The 27,832-nt window shown below is 43.4% G+C and overlaps 1 protein-coding gene across 7 annotated transcripts in view; it reads left to right on the top strand.

The window, feature by feature from the left end:
- The window catches only part of camta1a (calmodulin binding transcription activator 1a), a 1,308,418-nt gene that overhangs the window by 1,184,589 nt on the left and 95,997 nt on the right, over positions 1-27,832 (top strand). For all 7 annotated transcript variants that reach the window (XM_072586311.1, XM_072586310.1, XM_072586307.1 and 4 more), the window contains 3 exons: positions 273-2,167; positions 8,428-8,554; positions 9,465-9,599. In XM_072586311.1, coding sequence (XP_072442412.1) covers positions 273-2,167; positions 8,428-8,554; positions 9,465-9,599 — 2,157 coding nt within the window. The remainder of the gene's footprint in view (positions 1-272; positions 2,168-8,427; positions 8,555-9,464; positions 9,600-27,832) is intronic.

Below are 27,832 nucleotides of genomic sequence, written 5' to 3'. Positions count from 1 at the left end.
ACCGACAGTGCAGTGTTTCCTCAATACTGCACTGTGATTGGCAGTGTTGTTTCTGACAGCTTGATATCATAACCTTCTGCTTCAGAGTGAGAGTGCTACTGACAGCCACAGCTAACATCTCATGACAGGATGTTATAGTGCATCTAGTTGGTATGCGTTGCCTGTCCTGTTGCCACTAGGTTTGTAATATTAGCTGGGGCAAGGGATACAGTAAAAATATTGATCCCCTGACTGACTGACTGATTTTCCTGTTTCTTCCACCCAACCTCTAGGTGCCGGGAGCAGCGTTCACCACAAGTGCAACAGTGCCAAACACCGCATCATATCACCAAAGGTGGAGCCACGAACCGGCACCTACAGCAACCACCCTGAAGTCCAGAACAATGATGTTTCCGAAGGCAAGAATGACCATGGACACGGCAAGGCCTCAAGCCGTGAAAAGCGGAATGGGAAGTTGGCCAAGCCTGTCCTGTTGCACCAGAACAGCACTGAGGTCTCCTCCACCAATCAGGTGGAGGTGCCTGACACCACCCAGAACTCCCCAGTCTCCATCAGCAGTGGCCTAAACAGCGAAACAGACATGGCCGACAGCCCAGCCATCACTGGTGTCTCCAGCATGGCGGTGGCCTCCGTCATGTGCAGTCTATCCCAGAATGCCACTGTCTTCATGTCAGAGGTGACCAATGAGGCAGTGTATACCATGTCTCCCAGTGCAGGGCCTGGCCAGCACCTCATTGCCTCAGACACTGGGGCCCAAGGGCTGGTCTTGGCTGTCAACTCGGATGGGCACAAGTTTGCCTTCGCCTCCTCAGCAGCCACTGGCAACCCTGACGGCTTGTCCATAATGTCGGCCGGTGTGGCAGAGGACTTGGTGCTTTCCTCCACCCTGGAGAGCAGTGAGAAGATTCCAGAGGCCAACATGAACTTTGATCCTGACTGCTTCCTCAATAATCCCAAACAAGGCCAAACCTATGGAGGAGGGGCCCTAAAAAATGACACCAGCAGTGGCAACTCACGACAGTCACCAGGCAATGAGGGCGGCTACTGCTTCAGTGGACCCTTGGTAAAGGAGATCAAGACTGAGGATAACTCTTTTGAGCAGCAGATGTCCAAGGAAGGATTCCAAACCAGTTCCACCCCTGCCTCCATCTCTTTGACCCCTGGTTCAGCTCTGCTGTCATCTGGGGGCCTCAGTCCCAGCACCACACTGGAGCAAATGGACTTCAGTGCTATCGACTCCAGCAAGGACTTCTCTTCAGGTTACACACAGAATGTCCAGAGCCCACACGTTCACCAGAACCCCTCTCCCAGCTTCTTCCTTCAGGAGGCCAACAAGGCCCATCAGCTTGAGCCCAGCACACACAGCAATGGCCTGAATGATGGTGGAGGCCCTTTCAGCGGCAACTTGGGATTAGCCAACGTCAAGACGGAGTCACCCACGCAGGCTGCATCTAGCTGCAATGGTCCTGTGCAGCAGGGACGCATGGAGGCCACCCCTTCCCTGCAGTTGCTGCAGTTCCAGGCTAACTTCCAGCCCATTGCAGCTGAGGCAGAGGTCCCCATGGAAACAGCAGCTCAGTCAGAGGGAGGTGAGGGCCTCCTGAAGTCTGCCGAACTGCCGGCCTGTAGCACTGAGCACTACATCCAGGCAGAGGCCGGGGGCAACGGGCTGCCCATCCTCCAGGGCAACATGGTATCAGGGCTGTACCCAGTGGCCCACCACAGTCTTGGACCCTCAGCTAACATGGAGCTCAACCTGGACCACTTTGATATCTCCTTCAGCAATCAGTTCTCAGACCTGATCAACGACTTCATATCGGTGGAGGGTGGCGCCAGCACACTGTATGGGCATCAACTGGTGACTAGCGAGACGGGTGCTGGGGGCACTCTGCAGCAGTCAGAAGAAGAGAGAGCCAGAGTGGCCACCTTCAGCCAGGCGGAGATCTGTATCCCTTGCTGCAGTCCCCAGCAGCAGCAGCAGCCACAGCAACAGCAGCAGCAGCAACAACAGGGTCTGCAGCTCAATGGAGGGGAGAACGGGGGTAACTCCATGACCTACATGCACGTGTCTGAGGTGGTCTCAGCCCAGGGGGCACTGGGGTCCTTGCAACAGAGTGGACGCTTGTTCATGGTGACGGATTATTCCCCAGAGTGGTCTTACCCTGAGGTGAGATGGGGCAGTGGGGGGGATGAATCCCATTCTCACAAATTTAAAATGATAGAATAGAACAGCAGAGGAAGGGGCCATTCAGCCTGCAGATACTATCAAGCTCTTTCAATGTGCAATCCTATTAGTTCCACTTCCCTACTCCAAGATCAAATCTCTGGGCGACTTCTGTCTCCAGAGTATTTATCCAATTCCATTTGAAGGCTGCTGTTGACTCAATTTTCACCACTTAATCATGTCCTTGCTAATTCTTTTCACATTCACCTTAAATTTGAACTGTCTGGTTATCAACTCTTTAGTCATTGAGTGAATGAAGATGAATTCCCAGTCAAAACCTTTCGTGGTCTTAAACACCTCTATCAAGTCTCTTCTTGGCCTTAGAGAGAATTGTAAGGGATCGGATTTATGCACATCTGGATAAGAATAATGTGATCAAGGATAGTCAGCATGGTTTTGTGAAGGGCAGGTCGTGCCTCACAAACCTTATTGAATTCTTTGAGAAGGTGACTAAGGAGGTAGATGAGGGGAAAGCGGTAGATGTGGTATATGTGGATTTTAGTAAGGCATTTGATAAGGTCCCCCATGGTAGGCTACTGCAGAAAATACAGAGATATGGCATTGAGGGTGAGTTGGAGGTTTGGATTAGGAATTGGCTGGCTGGAAGAAGACAGAGGGTAGTAGTTGATGGCAAAGGTTCATCTTGGAGTGCAGTTACTAGCGGTGTTCCGCAAGGATCTGTTTTGGGACCATTGCTGTTTGTCATTTTTATTAATGACCTGGAAGAAGGGTTAGAAGGTTGGGTGAGCAAGTTTGCGGATGATACGAAAGTCGGAGGAGTTGTAGACAGTGAGGAAGGATGTGGCAGGTTACAGCGGGATATGGAGAAGCTGCAGAGCTGGGCAGAAAGGTGGCAAATGGAGTTCAATGTAGCTAAGTGTGAGGTGATTCACTTTGGTAAGAGTAACAAAAAGATGGGGTACTGGGCTAATGGTCGGATACTTGGTAGTGTGGAAGAGCAGAGGGATCTTGGTGTACATATACACAGATCTCTGAAAGTTGCCACCCAGGTAAATAGTGCAGTGAAGAAGGCATATGGCGTACTGGCTTTTATTGGTAGAGGAATTGAGTTCCGGAGTCCTGAGGTCATGCTGCAGTTGTATAAGACTCTGGTGCGGCCGCATCTGGAATATTGTGTGCAGTTTTGGTCGCCATACTATAGGAAGGATGTGGAGGCACTGGAACGGGTGCAGAGGAAGTTTACCAGGATGTTGCCTGGTATGGTAGGAAGATCCTATGAGGAAAGGCTGAGGCACTTGGGGTTGTTTTCATTGGAGAAAAGAAGGTTTAGGGGTGACTTGATAGAGGTGTACAAGATGATTAGGGGGTTAGATAGGGTTGACAGTGAGAACCTTTTTCCACGTATGGAGTCAGCTATTACAAGGGGGCATAGCTTTAAATTAGGGGGGGGTAGATATAGGACTGATGTTAGGGGTAGGTTCTTCACTCAGCGAGTCGTAAGTTCATGGAATGCCCTGCCAGTAGCAGTGGTGGACTCTCCCTCTTTATGGGTATTTAAGCGGGCATTGGATAGGTATATGGAGGATAGTGGGTTAGTGTAGGTTAGGTGGGCTTTGATCGGCGCAACATCGAGGGCCGAAGGGCCTGTACTGCGCTGTATTCTTCTATCTTCTATGTTCTATGTTCTATGTTCTGTGCACTTAAGAAAAAGACTGCCAATTTCTCCAGTCTATTAACACAATTTTCATCCTTGGAACCATCTCAGTAAAGCTCCTGTGTACCATCTACAACATTTTCACATCCTTTCCAATTTATCATGCTAACTTGGAGATCAACGAGGGCTATTGTGGCACAGCTGTAGTGTCCCTACCTCGGAGCCAGGAAGTCATGAATCAAATCCCACTTACTCCAGAGGTTTGTAATAGCATTTCTGAACAGATTGATTGTGAGGAATCTAAATCTGAGATCAATAGATTTTTGCTGGACAGAGTTATTGAGGGACTTAGGCCAAAGTGGGTAACTGGAATTTACAAATCAGACATGGTCTCATTGAACAGTAGGACACACTTGAGGGGTTGAATATCCTCCTGCTGTTCTGATACTTTCCTTGAAAACTTTTGGTTTGTCTTCTTGTCACAATCTGGATCAGAGATAAGTTCTCTGTTTGTTTTACACTTTGCTTTGGTTGAACTGCCTTTCATCAATGTCTAGCATTCTCTCCCATCCTGTCACTCACCTTCTGCCCTTACAGCCCTGACGGCCATTCAGTTACTAAAAGCCCGTCAGGTTATTTGGCTTTGAAGGGGGAATAATGTACAGCTGAACCTGATCTTTATCTCTGTACCCAGCCCTGCAACACCCCACAGCCTGACTCAGCTGATGGTCATTCATTTACATACTTTAAAGATGGAGTCGGAAGCAGGAACCAGGCGTGGGATGTTGTAATTCCTATACCTATTGGCTCTGATTGAGCTCAACTGAATCAGTATAGACCAGGCATGAAAAAGTGCACTTTTCCTGCTTTGTTTGGCTTTCACCACTAATCATAGGAGCTGACAGTACAGAGTAAGCCTACTCAGCCTATCACAACTGTGCCAGCTCTATGAGGGAGCAATCCAATTAGCTTCCCCCTTTCCCCTTTCAAGTTTTTTTTCCAATTAATTTCAGGAAATTACTATTGAATCTGTTTACACCACTATTTCAGGCTGTGTACTGCAGATCATAACTGGCTACATCAGGAGAAATACTGTCCTTCTCTGGTTTGTTCTTTTCCAAATGCAGTTACTCTGCGTACTTTAGTTACTAATCCTCCTGTGATTGGAAATTCCTTATTTACTCTTACCAAAACTTTCATGATTTTGAACATCTTTTACATTTCCTCTTTATTTCCTCCGTTCTAAGGAGAACAATCACTGCTTGTCCAGCTTCTCCACTGAAGTTCTTCATCACTGGAACTGTTTGTGTAAATTTCACACAGTGTTATGCTCAGAGCTGAACAGAATGGCCCAAATCTCACAAAGATTTCTGCAACACAACTCTTCTTTGATGTTTTTTGGCTGGGATTTCCAATCCCAGCTGAAACATCAAAGGGTTGATGTAGACATCCATTGAGAAGGTCATGAGCACAAGAAAAGGTGGATAAAGGCAAGATGCATACCCCTTTCACACCATGAGCTGCTGTATGAATATACACTTTCCAAGGTCTGATCTTACAATAGGTGAGGAAGCGAGTAAGTGATTAAGATGGGTAAGGTGAATGAGTGGGTTAGATGGGTGAGTCGCAGTTGCATTGGTTGATGTCTGAGTTAGGCCTAACTAGGTTAGATGTGTAGGTAAGTTCCACGTATCCAGCTCTCATGTGAACTCACTGTTGGAGACTTTTGCAGAGGATCATCGGCAACGTGTTGGAATTTTCAACTTCCCAGGCAAATTCAATGCACATGTGCACATCAGGTTCATCTGTAAGATCCCGATGTGCATCTTCCACCTTATACCCAATCTCTGTGGTACTGACACTGAATAATTTTGGCAAATACTGCAGCTGAGACCTAACCAGCGTTTCAAAAAGAGTTGGCAGAACCTCTGTGCTTTCATCTTTATGCCACTAGAGGGAGCTCAGGTTATTTTTAAAATTTATTTTTTGACTGACTCAAACTTCACTCTGGGTCAGACCTGTTCACGTCATGAATGATATTGTTATTCACCGATATGTGAGGGACTGTGCACAGTCAGAACATCTGAGAGTTGTATACTTTTCTGCCTTTTTATATTCCTGCCTGTAGCAAACACCAGATTCTGTTATCTCTAGATGATTTTACCTCATGTAATCACTAACTCCACTTGGACATATTACTGATTTTATCACATTTCTGCTGTTATTCACCTGGTCATTTGCATTTGCCCTGCCTTCCTATAACCAATTGGAAAGTAAGCTGCTTTTAATTACCAATTAGCTCTGATTGAAGATCCATTTAAGAAATGTTTTTAATTCCATCCCCAATATTTTTATCACTAATAAATGGGTAAAAATTAAATAAAACAGAATGTTAAGTGTTATACAGTCAAGGCAGCACAGAAAGAGATCATTCTGCTGATTGAGTCCATGCCAGCTGTCTGTAATGCATTCCAATCAACCCCACTACCCTGTTCTAGCCCCATATTACAACAGATTTATTTCCTGCCCGTGCCATGCAATTCCTTTCTTGAGAGCCTTTATCATCTTTGCTTCCACCACCCTCACAGACATTAAGTTCAAGCCTCATTACTATCATCGACACTCAAAACATGAGCTCGCTTTCTGTCAGCTGATGGTCATTCATTTACATGTTTTAAAGATGGAGTCGGAAGCAGGAACCAGGCCCGGGATGTTGTAATTCCTATACCTATTGTCTATAATTGAGGTCAACTGAATCAGTATAGACCTTTCCTGCTTAGTTTGGCTTTCACCACTATTCATAGAAGCTGACGGTGCAGAGGGAGCCTATTCAGCCCATCACAACAATGCCAGCTGTTTGATCCGCTGTGATCTCCACAGCCTTTGTTGTTTTCAGTACAGATTCCAGCATCCGCAGTAATTTGCTCCTTCACAAAATAACCGTCGTACCCGAAACACAAGGATTTGCTGGATTAGAGCTCTTGTTGAGGCAACCTAGTCAGTATCATGTAAAAGTGTCCAACTGAGGCAGTTAGATGAACTTCTCCCCATCTGCCAGCATCCACTCACCCACAACATCAACTTTGATTTCTAACTTGGCTCCCTGTTGACTGGTCTGTTCCGTAATATTTCTTTCTGAAAATTACAGTTAAATTTGCTTCCACGATCCTTCCAGGCAGTACATTCCTGATCATAACAACTCATCAAATAACAGAAAGTTATCCTCATGTCCTGATGATTCTATTGTCAGTTTATTAATGATATTTATCATTGGGATTTAGGTGAGACAGAATCTATAGGCCATCACTTGTTCCTCTGAAAGCATTGAAAGCCGGCCACATTTTGGGAGATTTGAGTCAAAGGTGAACCAGACTGGGTGTAGGTTTCATACCCCCTTTTGTGAGGGACAGTCATGAACCTGTTGGGTTTTTTTTATGGGAACCTGCCAGATTATGTGGTGATGTTTCTGTTGCTAGCCCACAAAAAGTACCATTTTTTTTTCATCCTGTCCATAGTTCAACCTTCCTGTTCAGGTTGGAGATAAAGTAGAAGATGAAACAAAGTGACCCTTACAGAGTGGTTTAATGTGCTGAATAACTAAAATACTCTGTCATAGAAAACATCTAGATGATGTAAAATCAATCATATCGAGAGTAAGAATACATTAAAGGAACATGCAAATAGAACAGAGAATGAGGAAGGTTCTGACATAACAAAGAGGGTGAGAAAATGAAAAAAATTGGACAAAGAAAATGTAAACTGCAAACATGAGAGCTGTGGTAAACTTAGAAATTCTGGCCCATACAACTACACGATTATCCTTATGCTTTTGAGTTCTATTTTTCTAATATTTCTAAAGCTTTATTATAACTTCAATAATTTTAATTAGTTATGCCCATCAAGGTCAGCAGTTAGCACAAGGACCTGAGTCCAGGATTGAACACTGAGCTGTGCTGCATTGGAATAAATTGTTTAAATGCTCCAAAATCAGAGGAGCAGAAAGCACTGGCTTAAGCACTGATTTGTGTCTCCTGTGGAAACATGTTTACATGTGTTTGTGAACAAACCAGTGCATAGACGTGTAGGTGCATTTGTATGTCTATGCATTTGTATGTCTGTAAATGTGTGTATGTGTGTTTATATATACCTGTTTACACATATGTGTGATCCTTTATGAGGTAAATGGAAAATCAACTTTTGACTTAAAAAGAGATAAAACTTAATTTTTTTAGACTGAACATCAGCTGGGCTGTTTAGTAAGTGTGCAATCCTTCTCGCCTGAGACCATCTATGCAAAGTGGCACCGATATGGGAAAATCTGCTCTAACTTGTCTTTCTGCATTCACACACAATTGGAACTGAGCTTAATCATGGGACTGCTTTAGTCGAACAGTCTTCTATTACTTGCAAATTGGCAGAGCACCAGAGGGGCCACCTGTGTTCTTGGAGTGGTCCTGCAATAAGATTCAGCAGTCCCTGGAGCGGGAGGGTAGAAAATCAGAGCATTATGATCCAATTGGGAAGGGAGAGCTTTTGTATCAATATTGAAAGATGAGCCACTCACTGAGATCTCATTTTTCTGTTGCAGGGAGGAGTGAAGGTGCTGATCACGGGACCATGGCAGGAAGCCAGCAGTAATTACAGTTGCCTGTTTGACCAGATTTCAGTGCCTGCATCTCTTATTCAGCCCGGTGTTCTTAGATGTTATTGCCCAGGTAAGGGACTATTTTTATTTATGTTTACTTTACTTTTCAAGACACATCACAACTCAACTGCCACGCACCATGAGTGACCTTTGAGCAGTTGGGCATGTGCTGGAGATCTGTTTGTGTCAGTCACATGTGGCTTGCTAAATTTGCTAATTGACAGATTTTCTGCTTCTACCTTTTGCCTTTCCCTTTCACCCATGATCAGAATTCAAAGCTTTCTAGTGTTGGGGGTGTCCAACCTATCCCCTATCACTCTACGCCCTAGTTAGTTTAAGAGCCGGGGTCTAATCATGCGACTCAAAAGTCAGGTTAGTTGGCTGACCAGCACAGTTCCTCCTCTGGTCAAAGAGTCTAGGTTATTTTCAAAAGAAGACGTATACTTCTATAGCACCTTTCACATTCTCAGGCATGCCAAAGCACTTTTATGATGCGCAAATTGCAGCAATTCGTTTGTACACATCAATTTTCCAAAAACAGTACAGGTTCGCTCATCTGTTTTACTGATGTTACTTCAGGGACAAATAATTGCCAGGAAACCAGAGGCACCCCTTCACTACGAGCCTGGAATAATATTTCATGTTCAAGTTTTTGAATTGGAACTTGAACGAGGACTGTCTGGCTCAGAGATAATTGAACTATTTGATCCATAGCTGACACTTGGGTTTTGTTGTTACTATCTGTGAAGAGATTTTGACCTCCATTCAGAAATTCCCCATAATGGCCCAATAAAAATCAGGAGCTCAGCACGTGGGGAAATTGTACGATCCCTTGGCTCTGTTTTATTTGCCCTTTCCACAATGAATTTGTTGGGTTTGTGATCCTTAGTTTTACAAAACTGTTAACTAGTAATGTCAGCTGGTTTGAAAATTAGAAGTGGCAGCTTTAACAGTTAACTGTGTCAATTCTTTCCATCCAGCCCACGACACTGGCCTTGTGACACTGCAGGTGGCCTTCAATAGTCAAATCATCTCCAATTCTGTCGTTTTTGAGTACAAAGCCAGGGCCTTGCCAACTCTTCCTACGTCCCAGCACGACTGGCTGTCATTGGATGGTAAGTACCTCAAAACAGATCTGATATATTGTTCACCTTTGAAAGTGACTCTTTCTTGAGTCATCTGAAGCGTGGCGGCAATGTGCCCCATCTGCAAAACTCAGCAAACCTTCTTTGGCAGTATCTTGGAGTCAAGATCTCCATCTATTAAAAGGACAAGGACAGCAGGCACATGAGAACAACGTTGGCATGTCCCTGGAAGGTGACAGAGTGCTGCAGATGGATGACATTCCAATGCAGGAAAGCTGGACAACTGTTGGAAAGTGCTTGCTTGGCACTCATTGCGTTACAAGATTGGAATGATTGAGGACCCGAAAGAGTTATATGTAATCACAGGAAACAGACTGAGTTTGTCTTCCTTTGAATACAGAAAAAAAGTGTAACGATTGAATGTTTAACATAATTGAAAGATCAGATAAAGTAGATAGGGAGTTATTTGTAGGAAGGAAGCAGAATAAGGGGACATATCCTTAAAATTACAGCTAGATCATTCAGGGGTATTGTCAAGAAGCATTTCATCTCATAAAAGGAAGTAGAAACAAGTAACTATCTGCCACAAAATGTTGTTGAAATTTGCGGTCTGTTAAAAATTGGACTTTTGTTGGATGAAGGTTATCAAGGGTTAAAGAACCATAGTGGATAAATAGAATTAAGGTACAGGTCAGCCATAATCTAATTGACTGATGGAACAGGAAGGGAATGCGTGACCTGCTTTTGCTCCTGTATTTCTAAAACACTAACGGGGCAGCCATACCTGAAATTCATGGGTGGGCTATTAATGTGACTGCTGATTGCCACTGAAGCAAAGTAACCCCCAAGAACCCTTTGCATTCAGAGCATTTTAATATTTTTTGAAATGCGTGAAGTGATTAAGTTAATGTACAAATGAAGGCATTTTTTTTTGCTGTCCCACCAAAAAATTTAAATGAAGATTACCCTTCCCACTGAAAATGATTTGTGTGCCCTCCATTCCTATTCCTAAACATTTAATGTTCACTCACATAAAGAACAAAACCTCTTTCTAACACATGGCTAATAAATGTCTTGATGTCAGCACAATCCCAAAGGCTTGCCACTGGGCCCATTGCCAGCAGTAACCATCTGAAGAGCTATTCCATCTTCCTGAGTTCATAATCATTCTGTGATCAGTGCTTGTACCTTCGAACACACTTGAATCATAGTAGAGTGTTTCACTGGCATAAACAGTCATGACGGTTTGTGGATTAGCTGGCAATAGTTCAACTCTACTTTCCTCTTGGGCTTGTCATGTGAGATAAAAGTACGGACATTTGATAAATTCCATAGCAGGGATTTATTACCCCAATTTCCTGGCTTACTCTCCTGACAATTTTGACTCTATTGTACAATAACAAAATAGACAATCCTCATGCATGAAGGTCAGCAGAGTGTTGCCAAGCTGCTCAAGTAGATAACAGGCATCAGTGTTGAAGCCTTGTTCACACTAAGTTGGCCAAGCATTCCAGAAGAAGAGATGTTTCCACATTTTGGGAAAGGTGTCAAAGCCCTGGGCAGGGACCACATGAGGTTATCAGGCTGATGCCAATCAGTTGTTACATGGAGAGATCGGAGAAGTTAGGATTGTTCTCCTTAAGACAATGAAGGTTCGGTGGAGGCCAAAGAGAGCTATTCAGAATCATGACGGACTTTGAAAGACCAGGGAGGAAGAAACCATTTCCTCTGACAAGGATTGATAATTAGTGGTCATTGATTTATAACAGTTGCCAAAAAAAAGTGGGAAATAAAGTCAAATTTGCTGTCACACTAGGTTATCCAGATTGGGAAGGTGGTGCTGGATTGAAGCACCTGGAAAGCCGGTGTAACAGATTACAGAATGCCTTTTAAAAGGCAATTGGACATGAATTAAAGGCAGGATTTTTGGCAGTGTGGAGGAACAGAGGGATCTTGGTATTCGAGTACATAGATCCCTCAAAGTTGCCACCGAAGTGGATAGGGTTGTTAAGAAAGCATATGGTGTTTTGGCTTTCATTAAAAGGAGGATCGAGTTTAAGAGCTGCGAAGTTTTGTTAGAGCTCTATAAGTCTCTGGTGAGACCACACTTGGAAAATTGTGTCTAGTTCTAGTCGCCCTACTATAGGAAAGATACAGAGGCTTTGGAGAGGGTGCAAAGAAGGTTTACCAGGATGCTGCCTGGACTGTAGGGCTTGTCTTATGAAGAGAGGTTGACTAAGCTTGGATATTTCTCTCTGGAGAGAAGGAGGAAGAGAGGTGACCTGATCGAGGTATACAAAGTAATGAGAGGCATGGATAGAGTCAATAGCCAGAGACTTTTCCCCAGGGAAGGATGACTGGGCCGAGGGGGTCACAGTTTTACGATATTAGGAGGAAGGTATAGAGGACACGTCAGAGGTAGGTTCTTTATGTAGAGTCGTGAATGCAAGGACTGAGTTGCCAGCAGTGGTGGTGGAAGCAGAGTCATTAGGGACATTTAAGCGCCTGCTGGACATGCACATGGACAGCAGTGAATTGAGGAGTGCGTAGGTAAGGTTATTTTATTTCACATTAGGATTAATCCTTGGCACAACATCGTAGTCCGAAGGGCCTGTTCTGTGCTGTACTTTTCTACATTCTATGTTCCAATTTAAAGAAAATTAATTTCTCGGTTCAATGGGAAAATCTGGGTGTCAACTTTTTCAAAGAACTAGCGCAGGTACAACAGGCTGAATTGTCCTCTTCTGTGCAAGAAATCCCTTCAGTTAAGAAAGTGACAAGAGCCCCTTTTCACTGTCAGTAGTCAGTCCAGGCCCTGCCAAGGTGCCATCCAGAATTGCCAACTCTCCAGGTTTGCCCTGAAGTTCCCAGAAATTGGTAATTCATCTCCAGAACACCCTAGGGAAATAATCACCAAGACATTTTCCAAAATTTGTGTTCATTTTGCATTTTCTTTACTCACTTTCATATATTCGTTGTAAAAATATTGGAGACAGCAGAAACAAAGATAGTTTGACTAATACTAAAGACTCATCCCATGGTTAATGAGGAGGCTAATGGTTTCCCAACTAGTCATGTGAAGGCAGTCACTATAGAGATCAATATATCGGTTAATCATTGGTGGGAGTGTGTGGGCTCAGCACTACAGGAAAGGCGTCTTGATCAACCAATGATAAAAGGGTAAGCCAGCGTTGGCAGGGGCAAGAGATCATATGATATAACCTCTAGAAATGTGGCCAATCAGAGTTGGCAAGCCTGTTATCATTTTCAGCAATAATGATTGGTTGGCAATTAGCTCCAAGAGACACTGCCTTTTTTTTATTCTTTTAGTTATGGGATGAGGGCATCACTGGCAGCATGTTTTGCCCTTGAGAAGTTGTGGTGAGCTTCCTTTCTTGAACTGCTGCAGTCCACTTGGTGTAGGTACAACCACAATACCACTAGGAAGGGAGTTCCAGGAGTTTGAACCAATGACAATGAAGAAATGGTCATATATTTCCAAGCCAAGCCAGGATAGTGAATGGCTTGGAGGGGAACTTGCATATGATGGTGATCCCATGTATCTACTGCCCTTGTTGTTTAAGAAGGAAGGTAGTTGTGGATTTGGAAGGTGCTGTCTGAGGAGCCTTAGCTCATTTGTTCAGTGCACCTTGTAGATGGTATACACTGTTGCTGCATTCCCTCAGTGGTGGAAGGAATGAGTGCTTGTGGATGTGATGCCAATCAAGCAGACTGCTTTTTCCTGGATGGCATCCTGAATTTTGTTGAAGCTGTACATATCCAGGCAAGTGGGGAGTATTGCACCACATGCTTGATTTGTGTTTTATAAATGGTTGACAGGCTTTGAGAAGTCGGAAGGTAAGGTATTCACTGCAAGATTCCTAGCCCTAGGCTTGCTCCTGTAGCTGCAGTATTTATATTACTAACTCAGTTCAATATCTGTTCAGTGGCAATCCCCACGATATTAATTGTGGGGATTCAGTGATGGTGATATCATTAAATGTCATGGGGCAATGATTAGATTCTCTCTAATTGGAGATGGTCATTGCCTTGCACATATGTGGCATAAATGTTGCTTGCCCCATCTCAGCCAAACCTAGATATTGTCCCTGCCTTGCTGTATTCAAGCATGGGCTGTTTCAATATCTGAGGAGTCATGAATGGTGGTGAATATTGTACAGTCATCAGTGATCAACTACATTTTTGACCTTATGATGGAGGGAAGGTCATTGATGAAGCAGCTGAAAATGGTTGAGCCGAGGGCACTACCCTGAGGAACTCCTGCAGAGATGTCCTGGAGCTGGGGTGACTGACCTGTAACCAGGACAACTATCTTCCTTTGGACCGGTATGCCTCTGACCAGTGGAGAGTTTTACCCAATTTCCATTGACTCCAGTTTTGCAAGGACTCTTTGGTGGCATACTCAGTCAAATGCAACCTTGATGCCAAGGGCAGTCACTCACACCTTACCTCTGCAATTCAATTATTTTGGCCTGGCAAAATCCAAACTGAGTACCAATGAGCAAGTCATTGTTAACCCAAGTGTTGCTTGATAGCACTGTTGATGACACCTACTATCACTTTACTGATGATTGGGAGAAGATTGATGTGACGATAATTGGCTGGGATAGATTTGTCCTTTTTTGTGTGTATGGGACATACCTGGGCAATTTGCCACATGGTTGGGTAGATGCGAATGTTGAGCTGTATTGGACCAGTTTACTTGTGCAAGTTTGGAGCACAAGTCTTCTGTAGTATTACCAGAATGTTGATCAAGCCCATTCCCCTCGCAGCATCCAGTGCCTTCAATCATTTGTTGATATCACGTGGAGTGAATCAAATTGGCTGAAATCTGTCACCTGTTTTGCTGGGGAACCTCTGGAGGAGAACAAGATGAATCTTCCAATCACCACTCCTTCAGACATCCCTGACATCACAAATGCTGACTTCCCCCTTCCCCTCATTCAGTGCTCTAAGGTTGATTGAAACACCATATACTGCAATCTTAGGTGAGCTCCAACCCAGAGCAGACCAGAGATTCAACACAGGATTGTCTTATGTGTGTAGTTCGGTGCAAGTGATGCATTTAAGCTTGAGGTAACATAATTTGGGAGATTTGTAGCTCGAGTGCTCATTGTTGTGGTTCTGTTCGCCAAGCTGGGAATTTATGTTGCAGATGTTTCATCCCCTGTCTAGGTGACATCCTCAGTGCTTGGGAGCCTCCTGTGAAGTGCTTCTGTGATGCGGCAGGTACAAATCACTATAAATGCCGGAGGAAACATCACAGAAGCGCTTCACAGGAGGCTCCCAAGCACTGAGGATGTCACCTAGACAGGGCACAAAACGTCTGCAACACAAACTCCCAGCTCGACGAACAGAACCACAACATTGAGGTAACATTACTGAGGAATTAATGACGTAGGAACCAGTTCTTTAAAGTCTTTGCTTTTGAAACTAGTTGTTTTTATCAAGGGATTCCCTGGCTCTCGGTATCACATTGAGAGAAATGTTAGACTGAATTTTGATCACGGTGCGCATGTCCAAGATGGATTGGGCCCAGTGCCCCCAGCCTCAGATCAGAGGCAGTCACAAAAGCTTCTGAGTGCTGTGGTGTGCTTTGTAAAAGCAGTTTCTCTGGGGACTTGTTACAGTTGTTCCTTTGAGGTTAAGCCATCTGCCTCAGACTTCAACTCTTACCCAAACCTATGCCACCACATGTCAACTTATTCCAACTCAATCCCCCTTGATCCTATATAGCCCCAAACCTACTTAGCCAGTGTCCACCATTGGTAGAACTCAGAAGCCAAATCTAGATTTAAAAAAACAAAGGCATAAAAATTTATTACGGCTTTCAATATAATTTTTAAAATCCCAATTATGAAAGCCCATTTAAAACTCAGATCTCTTCAAGCAAGTAATCCCTATTAAAAACAAACACTGATATATATACACACAGTCTCACATTCTATAACAGTTACTCACTTGATAACCACCTCCTCCTCCTCCTCACAACAAAACCCACCCAGTGGGATAATTATAAATAGTGAAAATCAGGCAAGTAATATCAACGCCATTGCCCTTGGGAAATGTCAACCAACAACTGTTGTAATTGCTAGAGCAATTTTTTCAACTCTCACAGACACACCCAGCATTCTTTTTTAGTTTTTTTAAAGGCAAAGAATTCAAATAACTTCACAAGTTGATAGTTCTACAGACCACAAGCATTTGCATCTACTCTAACAATTCATTACTCCCACAATGGGATAAGGCCCTTGCTACAGTCAGAACTGTTTCTGGATTAGTGGTGCTGGAAGAGCACAGCAATTCAGGCAGCATCCAAGGAGCAGAGAATTTGACATTTCGGGCAAAAGCCCTTCATCAGGAATAAAGGCAGTGAGCCTGAAGTGTGGAGAGATAAGCTAGAGGAGGGTGGGGGTGGGGAGAAAGTAGCATAGAGTACAATGGGTGAGTGGGGGAGGGGATGAAGGTGATAGGTCAGGGAGGAGAGGGTGGAGTGGATAGGTGGAAAAGGAGCTAGGCAGGTCGGACAAGTCCGGACAAATCATGGGGACAGTACTGAGCTGGAAGTTTAGAACTAGGGTGAGGTGGGGGAAGAGGAAATGAGGAAACTGTTGAAGTCCACATTGATGCCCTGAGGTTGAAGTGTTCCGAGGCGGAATATGAGGCGTTCTTCCTCCAGGCGTCTGGTGGTGAGGGAGCGGCGGTGAAGGAGGCCCAGGACCTCCATGTCCTTGGCAGAGTGGGAGGGGGAGTTGAAATGTTGGGCCACGGGGCGGTGTGGTTGATTGGTGTGGGTGTCCCGGAGATGTTCCCTAAAGCGCTCTGCTAGGAGGTGCCCAGTTTCCCCAATGTAGAGAAGACCGCATCGGGAGCAACGAGTACAATAAATGATATTAGTGAACGTGCAAGTAAAACTTTGATGGATGTGGAAGGCTCCTTTAGGGCCTTGGATAGAGGTGAGGGAGGAGGTGTGGGCACAGGTTTTACAGTTCCTGCGGTGGCAGGGGAAAGTGCCAGAATTGGAGGGTGGGTTGTAGGGGGGCATGGACCTGACCAGATAGTCATGGAGGGAATGGTCAGAACAGTGTCTGTTTGAACTCAGTACTGAGTTCAATTAGTCCTGCTGAGTTCCATCATGTGTGAGCAACAACCTATACCTTTTCCCCTACTGGCAAAAATGGAATCTGTCAAAAAATGGGATGAGTTTTTCACATTAAGGTCCCATCCATCATGTTTAGAGGTCCAGTCTCCACAATAATCGGGCCCACAGTATCTGGTGTGCGTCTTGAATGCTCAAAGTTCTGACTCAATTAGCACTTTGTTGAACTTAAGCAGCTCACGTGGTAAAGGTGCTCCTTGAATCCTGTTACGGAGAGAGTTCAAGGATTTTGATCAAGTGAAGATGAAGGGACAACATTGAATTCCACATCAGACTGATGTGTAACTTGAAGAGGAATTTGTAGATAACCTTGCTGCCTTGTTCTCCTCAATTGTGGAGTTCACATATTTGGAAGGTGCTGTTGAAGAAGTTTTGGTGAATTGCGACAACAAATCTTCTAGGTTGAACACACACTGCTACTGTTATGTGTCCATTTTGGTGAGAGTGATTGCTTAAGATAGTGGATGGTGTACCAATTTTAATGGAGAGGAGAAAATTCAGGATATGACATTTTGACACTGAAAATTGTACTGTTGGCTCTCAATATCGGTGAAAATAAATCTCACCTTGCATTGTTCCTTAGATATGTGGAGGCGTGACAGCATTCACATTTCAAAACTTGTTAAAGCTTCAAGAGATCGAAATATATTTGGAGTGTGATTGTAAGTTAAGGTGCGGAGGTCTTCGTCAACTGGGTGTCAAGATACATTGAAAGAAATGTACCCCAAACTACTAACATTGGGTTTGAGGATGTTATTTGAGAATGGGATGGGATCTGGTAATTTGCACTATCCAATTATTCAGAACACTCAGACTAGCCTGTATTTTCTGATAGGTATTACTGTGATAACCCATAATCTTCTGATGTGTTGTTTTGTGGTTTAAGGCAAGGCCTGTTTTATTAGTTGGGGAATATTTTTAAGAGGATCCACTCTGACTTCATCCCAACAGTCAAGATCTATAACTTGGTGGATCTTAGCTGAGGTAGGAGTCAGTTCAGACTCTCCACTAAATCCGGTGTAGTCAAGATTTTCTATTTAGTTAGTTTTGTTGATAAGGAGGTCTAGTCACACTCCCAGTAAACAATGGAGGCAAAGATCTGTGGCATGTGGAATTGAGATCCCTGTGAGAAAGTAGTTTTCAAACGTAGTGATAAGTTTAAACAAGCAGTATTGGTTTCAGTGCAATTAAAAGATCCATATAATGCATATCAGCCGTGACTTTGTAGTATTCTGACTGCGAAGTTTGAACATCTTTGGCTCCCATTCCAGAGCACAGTACTGAGGGAGTGCTGTGCTGTGCTGTTAGAGTTAATGTCTTTCAGATAAAACATTTAACTGACGCCCTGTCTATTCTCTCAGTTGGATTTTAAAGGTGGCTGTTATCTGGAAAGCAGGCACAGAAGTTATTCCTGATGTTCTGGATAATATATGTCACTCAGTGAACATCATAACACCAAGTTATTTGCTGTTTTTAGACTCTTACTGTTTATAAACAGGCTGCCATGTTACTCATTTGCAAGAGTGGCTACAGTTGTTGGTAATTTATTCTTAACCAAATATTCACTGCTGTGTTTCCTACATTACAACAGAGTGAATGCTTACTTTGCTGTGTAGATCTTGGAGATCTCTTCAAGTTGTAAAAGGCACTATATAAAGGGAAGCCAATCTTTCCAATGGGCAGCCAACCTGATATGGCTTATTTTATTATGTGTCCCACATAAATGTGTGCAGGTTTGGGTTTAGGTATGTGGCAACCACTTACCTCGTGGTATTGCACATAAAGTACGTTTAGTGCTGTGAAGATAGCAGAGTTTGCTTCAGAGGAGAGCCCAAGCTAGCCAGCAAAAGTCAGCATCATCAGGGCAGAAAGGAGGAAAATGGAAAGAGTAGCTGTTTAAAGCCTTCTGAAGAACTGTTGAAAAGAATGCTCTTTATGTACCACATTTTGCCTACAAAATACATGTCACAGATAAGACATTGTAAAGATCTACTGCTGAATCAGCCCACTTACAGATATAATTGTGGTTTGCTATTTCAAAGCTACTTCACTCAAATAAGTCATAGTCATAGAGATGTACAGCATGGAAACAGACCCTTTGGTCCAACCCGTCCATGCTGACCAGATATCCCAACCCAATCTAGTCCTACCTGCCAGCACCCGGCCTATATCCCTTCAACTCCTTCCTATTTATAAACCCATCCAAATGCCTCTTACATGTTGCAATTGTACCAGCCTCCACCACTTCCTTTGGCAGCTCATTCCATACACATACCATCCTCTGCATGAAAAAATTGCCCCTTAGGTCTCTTTTATATCTTTCCCCTCTCACCCTCAACCTATGCCCTTTAGTTCTGGACTCGCCGACCCAAGGGAAAAGACTTTGCCTATTTACCCTATTCATGCCCCTCATAATTTTGTAAACCTCTATAAGGACACCCATCAGCCTCCAACGCTCCAGGGAAAACAGCCCCAGCCTGTTCAGCCTCTCCCTAGCTGCCCATGGGACATTGTGAACAGTGAGGAGGGTAGTGAGGAACTTCAAATGAACATAGGTATGTTGCTGGAATGGATGGACAGGTGGCAGTTGAAGTTCAAAGAGGAAAAAGGTGAAATGATTAAATTCAGTGGAAAGAACATGGAGAGTTCATAAATAATAAAGGGCACAATTCTAAAGTGGGTGCAGAATCAAAGGGATATAGGCATATATATGCATAAGTCATTGAAGGTGACAGGATACGTTGAGAGAGTGGTAAAAAAAAAGTATGCAGTGTCCTGAGCTTTATTAATAAGGGCATACAGTTCAAGAGCAAGAAGTTTAAGATGAATTTGTAAAAGACACTAGGTAAGTTTAATTTTGGGCTATTTCACACTAGGTAAGTTTAATTTTGGGCTATTTCACCCAGTTCTGGGCTCCTCACTTTAGGAAAGATATGTAGGCTTTAGAGAAAGCACAGGGAAGATTCACGAGAATGCTTTCTGAAATGAGGAACTTCAGTTATCACAGTAGGTTGGAGAAAAATGGGCTGTTTTCCTTGAAAAAGAGAAGGCTGAGAGGAGATTTGACATTTGATAAGATCATGGCTGATCTGATTCTTGCCTACCCTTGATACCTTTGACTCCCTGTTAGTCAGGAATCTGTCTACATCTACCTTAAAAATATCCCATGATCCCATCCATTAAAATTCCATATTTCCTCTGAGTGAAGAAAGTCCTCCTTCCTTGATGGAAACTCTCCTATTTTGAAACAATGAACCTTAGTTCTCGGTTCTTCCATTAGGCATAACATCCTTCAAGCATCCAAACTGTCAGATCCCCTCAGGATCTAATATGCTTCAAACAATCATATCTCATTCTTTTAAACTCCAATGGATACAGCCCCAACTGCCCTACATTTCTTATAAGATAACTCCATCATCCAAAGAATTAGTTGGGTGAGTCATCTCTGAATTGTTTTCAATGCAATTATGTGCATTTTTTAAATAAAGCAACCAAAGCTCTCACCAATGCCCTATACACCTGCAGCAAAACATCCCTACTTCTATATTCCATTCCCCCTGCAATAAATAGCAAAGTTCTGTTTGGCATCTTAATCACTTGCAGTGCCTGCATACTACTCTTTTGTGATCCATGTGGTAAGACACTAAGGTTCTCCTGTACCTCAGAGTTCTACAACTTCTTCCCATTTAAATAATGTGCTGCTTTTCTGTTCTTACTGTCAAAGTGGAAAACTATACATTTTCCCACATGATACTCCATCTGCCAATTTTTTGGCATGTTCACTTCACCTACCTGCGTTCCTTTGCTAACTCCTTAGGTCGTCCTCACAATCTACTCTCCTACCTGTTCTTGTGTCACCAACAAATCTCTGCATACCAGTCTCTTCATCCAAGTCATTCACATAGGCTGTAAATGGTTGAGACCCGAACATTGACTCCTGTGGAACACCACTTGTTACATCTTGCCAACCCAGAACTACTCCATTTATGCCCAGCCTCTGTTTCCTGTTAGCTAACCAGTCCTCTATCCATGTTAATATGTTACTTCCAAAGCCGTGGGCTCTTATTTTGTTTAGTAACCTTTGATGTGGCAATTTCTGAAATGCTCTTGGAAGTTCAAGTACACCACATCAACGCTTTCCTCTTTGCTTCTTACTTTCTCAAACAGCTCAAATGAACTTGCCAAACACTATTTCCCTTACACAAAACCCTGTTGAATGTGTCTGTTTGCACTGAGACTTTCAGAGTACCTTGCTGTGACATTCTTAATAATAGATACCAGCATTTTCTGTACAATGGAGGCTAATTTAATAGGCCTGAAGCCATCAGATTTGAGGTCTTCCATTCATCACCTTGTACAGTATAAGCATTTCTTCTTTAAAAAAATGTTCAGACACTTGGGGCAGAAGGCAATCCATACTTTTTCCTGTGACACGCTGACACGTTTTTTTTTAAATTGGTCCATGATACAAGGAGTTTTGCTGATTAACACTTCACTTTTCATGATGTCCAACACTGTTTCTTTCCAAATCATGCTGACAGACTCTGGGAGTAATCACACTATTAATGTACAGAATTGAATCATTTGTTGAAACCAAGATAATCTCAGAACTTTAAGATGAGAGTCAAGATGAAAGTAAAATGGTCAGGAAGCATCTGTGGCAAGAAAAACTGTTTGTATTTCAGGTTGATGAACTTTCATCAATTTAAACATTAACAATAACCTTTGAGTAACTCTCTCTACAGTTAAACACCATATCCCCTGTGTACTTCTTAGGATACATTACATAGGAGTAGAAACAGTCCTTTTAGCTCCTCAAACCAGTCCCACCAACATCCAGTCAGATAGTTGCTGAGTTGATTCTCAAGTCTCTTGGTTTTGTAACCTTTAATAATTTTGGCCATCAAATGCTTGGCAATTTCAATCATAAAATTTTCCCCAGCTTCAACTCCCAGCCTTCCATTTTCTGCCCCTCTGAACTGAAAGCATCCTAGACTCTGATGCCCATGTCTTGAGTTATACCAAGTACTGTTCTCCTATTACCTCTATACTCAGTGACTTATATTGGCACCTGGCTGAACAATGTTTTGTTAGCAAAATTCTCATTCTTGTTTCCAAATCCTTCCATGACACTGCTCCTCTTTGTTTCTTTCCTTTCATCCACCCATTCAAATTACTGCATCCCTCCAATTCTTACCTCATGAGCATCTCAGATTTTAATTGTTTCAGCATAGGTGGCTGAATTTTCTGTTGCCAAGAACACACATTCTGGGAATTTCTTTTTGTCTCATTTCCTCCCTTAGGACACTCAAATATTAAGTAGTCCAAACTGCCAAATATAAACAGTTTCCGAACTTGTACCTCAGTCCCTCTTGCCAGCCAAGGCTTGAGGTTCGACCAGACTGTTTTAAGCCTTATAGCAACCAGCTGAACCCTGAACGGAAATTTTCTGTTTCCTTTATCCCCTGCCTCCGCTTTCTCTCAGTATATTTTCCTGCTTTCTCTTTGTTTGCCAAGCCCTACTTTTTCTTTTAAACTGCCTCTCTCACTTCACTGTTTCCTTTTTTTTATATAACTCACTTCAGTTTTTTCAGCTCTCTATCTGTGTCTTGATCTTTCTCTCGCTGTCACTTTTAACCTTTCGCCATCTCTGCTCTGTCTGTCTCTACTCTCTCCTCTCTGCCTACAGTGTTCCTCTTTCCTCTGAAAAAAAACAAAGACCCAGACTGACAGTCTGCAACTGTTCCAACAAATGGGAATACTATTGACAATTTAACACAACAAATCATGCTGTGCCTGGAGTTAATTCAGGGATATGGCTATATTACATGTCTCTGTGTGCTCCCAAATATAAGGCCCACCTCACCACCACCACCACTCCACCCCCCCCCACCCTAAATTTCACTGCCGCATCAACTGCCACCCAGAACAAAGGAGAATACAGCTCACACACCAGCTGTCTTTATGCCTGGGCTCTGTTCAGTTCCAGCCATAGAAATAGGCTTCACTGTGTCACCTTCCATTTCAAAATAGAAGCATTTGGACTCTCAAACCCGACACACCCTTTTCTTGCTGTTAAATGACCATTGATTTCTGTATCGCAACAGAAAAACACAGCAGGCTCTCCTTTGTTTAATTTAGTCACTTTGTAGAGTGAAAAATCACACACCAGGCTGCTATCCATCAGGTTTATTTGGAAGCACTAGCTTTCGGAATGCTGCTCCTCCTTCAGGTGGTTCATCAGGAATGATGAAAGGCTTATGCCCGAAACATCGACTCTCTCCTGTTCCTCAAATGCTGCCTGACCTGCTGTGCTTTTCCAGCGCCACACTTTGTGACCCTGCGACACGCAACTCAAATGTTCCTTTACCTCAGAGTGGCGAGAACGCAGAACTTGCTAACATGTCAAGCAGCTGAGACAAATTGTACGGATGGATTTAAGGGGAAGCTAGATAGGTACATGAGGCAGAAAGGTTATGCTGGTAGAGTTGCACATGTTCCATAAAAAAGGAAGGAGCTGGGAGGTTGCGTTTTGGTTGATAGAATCAGCTCTGCTATTCAAATACAATTGTGACTGACCCTCAATCTCAGTTCTACTTTCCACACTATGTCAATCTCCCCTAATGCCCTTTTTGTCCAATAGTCTATCAATGTCTGTCTTCAATCGACTCAGACTGAGAATCTACAGCTCTCTGGATTAGAGAATCCCAAGGATCCTGCATCCTTTTGCCTGAAGAAATTTCTCCTCGCTTCCATTTTAAATGTCTAGCAGTTAATTCTGAGATCATGTTCCCTAGTGAAAGGAGAACAGAAAGAGGCTAATATGAAGAAAAAAGCCGGTGTGCACTAGTTTAGTTCTGTAAATTTCATATAATTCTATGCAAGTGATCCCGTTGCAAAGACCAAGGATTAAAATCAAAGCTTTCTGGAAAGTGTTTGGCCAGCACCACTGATTTCGTAGCACTTCCAGCTGCAGTGTTGGTGATCACGCAAGGGGGTTGCTGGGAAAAGGTTCAGTTTGGGGCACTGGAGGCTTTCAGGTTGCTGCATGTCTGCACAACTTAGAGGGATCATCGATATGGGGCCAAAATATTTTACCAAGAATACGGAACGCAACCAACTTAATCTGTTGTCAAATCCACTGACATACAGTGAAAGACCTATTTGGTGTATGTGATATTAAAGTAATTGATAAAGTGATCAAAGATCACTAACTTTTAACCTCTAACTTGGTCACGTTGTTGAGGGGCCAGTATAATTGCATGATCTGAAGGCTGCACCCAGCCCATAGAACACCCAGCCAGCTCACTCTCTCAGGTCTTTGACTGTCCAGAAACATCCCTGGTGACCTTGCCCCATACTTTGACTAATCCTCGCATCGTCCGTGGTAAAGCTGAGAGTTGTATGAATTGATTCTTTTGTCAGTCAATGGGCTAGATTACAAAGAGTCAGAAGTTAAGCTTCAGCTGTACTGAGTCTTGATTGGCCCCTCCTGCTCTGGACAATCGTTTTTAGTTCCAAGTATTGCACAACTTCACTAAGATATACCAGGCCTTTAAAAAGAATTCTAAGAACGGGGTTGTGTAAATGTGGCTGGCATTCTCTTAAGTGTGGACAATTGAGGAGTTGTGTAATCGAATTATTTAATATAATTTAAAAGGAGTTTGATGGGGTAAATATTCTAAGACAATTCCCTTTTTGATAAAGTCAAAAACAAAGACAAGCGATTAAAATTTTAAGTTAAACCATTCAGGAATGAAGTAAGTTATCCATTTTTACACAAAAAGTAGTAGAAATCTAGGGGTCTGATTAGCTGAGTTGTTTAGATGTGGATAAGGTTATGCCAACAGCATGGGTTCGATCACCATTCCTACTGAAGTCAATTAAGATCAGCCTCTTCATCCTGATGGTGATTAAAAAAATCCGAAGACTTTACCTTCGTTTGGCAAATAATTTCTGAGGATCTACGTTTAGATAGAGAACTCAAGGAAAAGAAATAACACATACTTTTTGGGGGAAGAGATTTCAACTAGTATCCTGAGGATTACAATTGACCAGAAATTGGACTGGAGAAGCCATTTAAGTACTGTGGCTGCAGGAGCAGGTAATAAGCTCGGAGGTCTGTGGTTGTAACTCACCTTGATCTCCCCAATGGCTGTCCACTATCTGCAAGGCACAAGCCAGATGACTGATGCAGCTGTTAAAGAGATCCAGCATCACCTTCAGTGTGCTAGTGCAGCCTTCAGCCATCTGAGGAAAAGTGTGTTTGATAACAACAACATCAGTTCTGACACCAAGATCGTAGTTTGCAGACCTTTGGTGGTTCCCACCCTCCTATATGGCTGAGACATGGACTGTCTAGAGCAGACTCCTCATTAAGGCATGGGAGCAGTACCAGCAATGCTGCAAATGCATTGGGAAGAAAGATGCACCAATACTCGCATCGTTAACCAGGACAACATCCCCAGCATTGAGGCATTGACCACCCTTGTTTGGCTGCGATGGGCTGGGCATGTTGTCTGCACGACTGACTCTGTCTCTCAGCTTCGAAATGGCAGGTGAGACCCAGGTGGACACAGGAAGTGCTTCATGGATACCCTCAAGGCCTCACTGGCGAAGCGTGACATTCCCACAGACACTTGTAAATCGCTGGCCTAAGACCATCAAAAGCGGAAGAACAGTATCCGGGAAGGAATTGAGCACTTAGAGACTGCCACTGGGACAAAATGCAAGCCTGGCGAGAAAAACCGCAAAAGGGGCATGCTGCCTCAATGCCACACCCACCCCTTCCCACTGCCCCAAGTGTGACAGAGCCTGTGGTAGCTATATCAGTCTATACAGCCACCTATGGACTCATATACTGGATTAGTGGTGCTGGAAGAGCACAGCAGTTCAGGCAGCATCCAACGAGCAGCGAAATCAACGTTTCGGGCAAAAGCTCAGCCTGCGTGGAAGAGAGTCATCCTTGTCTGCAAGGGACTGCTGATGATGAGAATAACTCTTCACTTACCTGAATGGATGCAACAACAACACCACCATCTAGGACAAAGCAGCTCGCTTGATTGGCACCACATCTACCAGCTTCAACATTTGTTCTTTTCATCATGGACAATACAGCAAATACCATTTTCAGATGCACTGTAGCAACTCAGTGATGTCTTCGACAGCACCTTCCAAACTCAACCTCTACCAACTAGAAGAGCACACCACCATCTGTCTGCGAGTTCCCCTCCATACCCCACACCATCCTGATTTGAAACTGTTCTTCCGCTGTCACTGGGTCACAATCCTGGAAATCCCTAGTGGCACCTGTAAGTGTGCCTACACCCAAGTGATTCAAGAAGGCAGCTCACCATCCCCTTCTCAAGGGCAATTAGGGCTAAGCAATCCCAGTCAACAAAGCTCACAAATCACATAAATAGAAAAAAATTAAAAAGCTGTTCAAAGTGAGTCAAATGTTTCAAGAATGAAGTTTAGATTTGAATTGGTTAAGTATTTCAAGGGATGTGGAGCTAAGATGGGGTAAAGTGAATCACTTTACAGAGTACTTGTATCCAATTGAATGGTGCAATGGGCTCTAGGCTGAATGGACTACTCTTATGATTCCTTTGACAAACCTATCACTTCTGTTTTTGGTGTGGAATTGCCCTTTGAGCACTGGGAAGTGAGTTGTACATATGTTGCAGAGCTGATAGATACTTCACAATGTCTCTGTCAGACATTTGTTAAAGAATGGAGTGAGCATACAACTAATTGTTTGTGATAATTGCCCCATTAGGGAGCCTCCTGTCAGAGCAGCTGAGCTGTTTACACAAACGGGACGTTGAATTTTATTTGGATGGACAGCTTGATTAATTGTGAAGTAATCTTTCTTTGCACCAGCTTGATTTCAAAGTAAAGACAGAGTTCAACATCACGTCTCTGTTTTACGTTGCCTCGTTCATCATTGATTTGCTTTAGCATTGTGGGTAAAATAGGGCCAGTTTTTGCACTGGATGCCAACAGTTGACTTCAGCATTATTTTGCACAATGGCCATCATAGTACTGTCCAAAAATGTGCAGGTTAGGTGGATTGGCTCTGGTAAATGGAAGGGTTAGAGGGATTGGGTGTGAGGCTGAATCTGGGTGGGATGCTCTTCAGATGGTTGGTGCAAACTCTGAGGGCTGAATGGCCTCTTTCCATACTGCAGGGATTCTATGATAGCATTATTAGATAACACAATCAGTAATATTTTGGGGTGGCCTTTCCCATTCCCAGACAGACAATCTCCTACTCCCCAAGATAAAGCCAGAAACACAGCAAGGTCTAGCAGTATCTGTGGAGAGTGAAAAATAGAGTTAATTTTCAAGTGAATAATAACTCTTCTTCTGAAGAGTTCCAGAGAATAGACAGACTGTACTCAAAATTAACTGAGTAACTGTTTCTCTCTCCACAGCACCTGCCAGATCTACTGAGTTTCTCAAGCACTTTGTCTTTATTTCAGATTTCTAGCTTCCACTCAATCTTTTCCTGCATTCCCCAACCCTCTCCTACAATATACTTCCACTCCTGACCCTTTCTTGCTCCCTATATGTCTCCCACTCACCATATTGCTCCTACTCTACACCCCTCTCCTTCCATGACTCCCTTCCAGTCTTATCTTGTTAGCCGACCATCCTGTTGGCTGATGCTCTTCCACTCCTGCTTCACAGCTTTCTCCCACTCCTCAACCTTTCCTTAACTCTGATCCTTACTCTCCCTGACTCTCTCTCAATCCACTTCTCCCATTTATTAACTCCCAATCTCATTCCCCTTTTGCTCTGGGGATAGAATTACACAGACTAGCAATCCTCAGAAAGGTTCATCTGCACATCTCTCAAATCACTTCAGAGAGGCTGGTATTCCGTCACAGAGTCACTATTTATTTACAAAGTGCTCAGAGTGAACAGGATGTCTGATATTCCTGTTCTTTTTTTTCTCTTTTTGCTTTTTAACCCCCACACTACCACCTAACTGTGGTAGTGCTTATTTTTTCCCCAGCACCCATGGTGTGTGTGTGCAGGTGTGAGACACAGTGAAAGACACAAGGTGCACGAATCTTTA

This window comes from Chiloscyllium punctatum, chromosome 16, assembly GCF_047496795.1.
Source record: "Chiloscyllium punctatum isolate Juve2018m chromosome 16, sChiPun1.3, whole genome shotgun sequence".
Taxonomy (NCBI): Eukaryota; Metazoa; Chordata; class Chondrichthyes; order Orectolobiformes; family Hemiscylliidae; genus Chiloscyllium; species Chiloscyllium punctatum.
Note: the sequence above shows the minus strand (reverse complement) of the source record. Positions and strands in the feature narration are given on the sequence as shown.